Source organism: Aplysia californica, unplaced genomic scaffold, assembly GCF_000002075.1.
Source record: "Aplysia californica isolate F4 #8 unplaced genomic scaffold, AplCal3.0 scaffold00145, whole genome shotgun sequence".
Lineage (NCBI taxonomy): Eukaryota > Metazoa > Mollusca > Gastropoda > Aplysiida > Aplysiidae > Aplysia > Aplysia californica.
The window spans coordinates 80,121-84,447 of record NW_004797415.1 but is presented as its reverse complement, the minus strand read 5'-3'; the positions used below and the strand labels follow the sequence as shown (position 1 = coordinate 84,447).

At 39.9% G+C, this 4,327-nt stretch overlaps 1 protein-coding gene across 10 annotated transcripts in view; it reads right to left on the bottom strand.

The window, feature by feature from the left end:
• The window catches only part of LOC101860166 (tensin-3), a gene marked incomplete at its 5' end in the record, with an annotated part of 43,646 nt that overhangs the window by 16,329 nt on the left and 22,990 nt on the right, over positions 1 to 4,327 (bottom strand). For 8 of the 10 annotated variants that reach the window (XM_013081759.2, XM_035969408.1, XM_013081761.2 and 5 more), the window contains 2 exon segments: positions 922 to 969; positions 3,172 to 3,316. In XM_013081759.2, the coding sequence (XP_012937213.1) occupies positions 922 to 969; positions 3,172 to 3,316 (193 nt within the window). 10 annotated transcript variants of the gene reach the window in all.

Below are 4,327 nucleotides of genomic sequence, written 5' to 3'. Positions count from 1 at the left end.
AGGAGGAGGAGGAGGAGGAGGAGGAGGGGAGGATGGGGACGGAGGAGGAGGGAAGGATGGGGACGGAGGAAGAGAAAGAGAGGTGGCGAAGATAAGACAGAATCGAAGAGAGGGTGCGGAAATTAGAGGTGTTGGGAAGCGAGATAGAAGACGACGTGTAATAAACACTACCGGTGCACAGTGCACACAGACGAGGAGAGTGGAAGACGGAGAGGATGTTCCGAGGGCGAATCTAACAGGACCGCTAGTGTGCACCTCACATAACGGGTGTTACTTATGATGAATGCTTTTGCCTTTTTGAGGGCACTAAGAGTGCATCTTTTTAAGCTGTTGTTTGCTTCATAGATAAAGGGACTCGGCAAACTTATCATTCATCTCATATGATTGAAATCTGACATTTTGTTTAAATTCACACCCACGGTTCAGTCTTAGGAAGCCCATTAAGGATTGATCTTTCTCCCAAATCATTATTGCTATTATTATTATCATTAGTATTATTTTTCCCCACTAATCCGTTTGTCGGATCAATAGTCTTCAACATAGAAAACCCCCAATAATCTAACGACAGCCGCAAAAAAGCATTAAGAATATTAGTGCAAAGAGAAAAAACAACAACTACAAGCATATTATACAACATTGGCTTGTACTGTACAGTACAGTGCTGGGATCACAGAGCCGAATGCTGGCAAAAACAAAAGCGTTATAACCACCCCTTAGTAACATAATGGTCATCACTTCTAAAATAAAACCAAGCCGACGCTGCCAATAGTGGTTAATCAAACTAGGTGCTTTTAGGATTGCAAAGAAAGAAAACTCAACCGCAATGAAGAACTCTTACAAAAATAGAATTTATTATTTTGAGAAACAGGGGAGATAGAAAAGTAAAGTTTGTATCGTGAGGCACATTTGGAGTCCGTTTACCTGGGTTCTGGTAAGGCGTCCTGGGCGACACGGGGAAGGGAGGGGTTGCTGGTGGTGGCAAAAACACATGCAGTCAGAGACAACAGCAACGACAACAACCATTACTGTGACGACATCAGCAACCGGCACAACACCTAGATCTATATCGTCACCATCATAATGGCTCACAACTGCTCAATATGTGATAGCAGCAACAACAACAACAACAGTGCGGTGCAAAGATAGTTTAAGATAAGATAAAAATAGGATAAGATAAAATTGTATTGATCTCAACGAAGAGACATCAGAAATAAAAGGGACCCCATAGGGCGAATGTGGTGAGACATCAAGGCTATCTTCGATCCCCATCTAGGCTTGAGCAAAGACAAACGAACAAAAATCATCATCTTAATTTGAGCCGATCTTTAAACTGATTGTTTCTGCGTCTTGGATTTTTTAATTTTTAAAAAAAGTTTCTAAAAGAAGTTTCGGCAGTCGTAACAAAGCAAGTTTCCAGGCGGTCACGACTGCCAGATCCCCTATAAAAAGAACTTCCACACCTAATTATAAAATTATTTATGTTTTTCCAGCGACTCATGCTTTGATCCTAGATCTGATCTATCAAACTGCTGAACTGGAAGGTTGGTTCACTTCACTACCACAAAGGATGTACAATGCTTATGCTTCAGAGTTCAGTCAACAAGATTTTACGTGGATCTTCTTCCCAGCATCAGTGCATTTTGACATTCAAGCTCATAACGCAAGTCACGCCATGAACACGAATGCTCATGGTAAGTCTTGTTCTACTACTCTCAAAACATTTTTGATGTGCATATCAAAAATACATATGTACTAAATCAAGCAGAGAAAACGACTGCTTATTACCTACTATCACATGACATGCATACTGCCGTCAAAACACGCACACGTCCATACACACGCACGCACAACACACAGACAATCGGGAATACGAGTCTATTCTCTATCTATATTTTCACTCTTGTCAAATTCGGCACTGCAGGTATAACTATTCACCAAGGAACATACGTTATCTACTGGACCAATACACTTTATGCAGCTTTACAAACACTCCAAATAACACAATTCAACCGGACAGCATGCTTTTTGGATGAACATGGTTAGCTCTGTTGTGAAACATTCGTCTCTTAATAAATTGAAACATTGACCGACTCAATGTGTGAAGAAAAGTGTGAAGAATACAGTGTTAAGCACATTGAAGTACGATATCAACTTATGTGACCACAATATCCACAAGACCATAACACTAGATTATTTGCAAAATATTGACTATAAAGTCACGAAAATACCACACAAAAAACAACAACAACAAAAACAAATGGAAAGGGTAGAAGTATCCCTTTACTAGGATACTTGGCATGGCTTGTCGACATAATTTCACTATATCAAAAAGTGTCTTCATATTATAGGATCCCCCCCCCCCCCTTAAACCAAATCCACCCAAGGGAGGACATAGTTGGGTTTTTTTTTCTCTGAGGAACAGTGAAGACAAAAGCCAGACACCGAGAATCGATTTTGAACAAGCAACAACCAAAACCCCTAAAAATAAATGACATCAAAAATATAGAATGGAGAAAAGCAGAAAGAGGAAAAACATAAAAAACAAACAACTAGGAAAGCGTTTTTGCATTTTAAAACCCAAAGTGTTCTTTAAAATGGAAAAGCAAAATAAAAAAATCCCCATCAAAGCACCAACATATAGCAAAAAACCAGAAGCAAAATCTCAAAAAATCTATCCAATCGTCACTATCAACAACAGATCATGTTTAAGTATACTGTACTAACAGGACTGACATGTACTGTACTGCACTTTACTTTGACAGACTTCATATCTGTTGGTTGTATTTGTGGCGACTGTATGGCTTACATACAAGTTTGCAACAGGCTTAAGAACGAGAGAGAGAGAGAGAGAGAGAGGGGGGGGAAGGGAGGAAGGGAAAGATGGAGGGAGGGAGGGGGGAAGAAGGAAGGGCGGAAGAAGAGAGGGAGAGAGAGAGACAGAGAAAATCATAGATAGATGCAGAGAGAGAGAGAGAGAGAGAGAGAGAGAGAGAGAGAGAGAGAGAGAGAGAGAGAGAGAGAGAGAGAGAGAGTGAGTATTCAAACAATTCCTTAAAAAAAAAAAAAAACTTAGTGTCAGCCACTTAGGAGTAAGCGCATTTCAAGGACAAGCCCGCTTTGACTACAGATGTGTAGAGAAGAGAAGACGACGAGAATAGGAAAAAGACTCACCAGGGGCAGTAGGGAAGCCTGGTGTAGTAGGGCGGCCAAGAGTTCCTGTGTGTGCGCTCTCCGGTTCCAATGTTTGCATGCCAGGCCCAATGGGTCTGAGCATAATCCGGTCCTCCTCGATCTCTTTTACCCTCGGCTCTGGCTTCTGGGGGCAACAAATGAGAAACACAGGTCAGCTTGTTCAGACACAGAAATAATAATAATAATAATAATAATTACAGATCGCATTTATGTCTACATTGCGCTCTGTCCCATACAGTATATAAGCTCTGAGCTCATGATGATATCGATTCTTATTATGCAAACCTATTGCAAACAATCTTCCTAACTGATGAATTATTGTGTGCCATTTTGCAACGAAAATTAGAACCCCCCCCCAAAAAAAAACCCCCAAAAAAACCCCACAAAAAAACAACGATACTGTGATCAACTGAGAGAGGATATACTTACTTCGGATTCAGTTTCACTATTTGCACGAGATCGGATGCATTAAATGAAAGTTCGTTAGGAAGTAGGTGAGAGGATGTTGTTTACAGAAAAAGCTATCGACGGGGAGTAGGTATGGGGGTGGAGTAGCACATTGCGACTAAACTGTTGGAACGGACAAGGGCTGTGTGGGAAGGGGGTTATTATCACTTTTTTTCTGTCATTACCATAATCGTCAGCTTAATTGTTTGATGCAAAAAATCTGAACAGGACAAGTTATATTAAATAATATATCATCAGAATACCCTTTCGTTACGCTGTTACTTTAATTTCACACAAATTATGGTCAAGTGATAATGTGTGGTGACAAAATGTTTTAATTCTAATAAAACCATTGTAATATTATTTATCCAAAACATTGGAAACATTGACTATCAGTGAAACACTTTTTAAATTTATCAAAATAAAGCAACAACAGAAAGTACGAACAATAAAACAGTCGGATTAGTCAGTCAAGTGAGTCATGCCATGATCAGAGAAGGCATTTTGTTAGGAGCAGAGATTCTGTTAGGTGTTCATTTGATCATTTAACGTATTATTAGATGCCGTACAAACAAAATAAGCCAAACAAAATCTCACAAAAAGTATCGTTTCTCTCTTTCTCTCTCTCTCGCTCTCTCTCTTTCTCACATGCATACGTACATAAACACACACACACACACACACACAC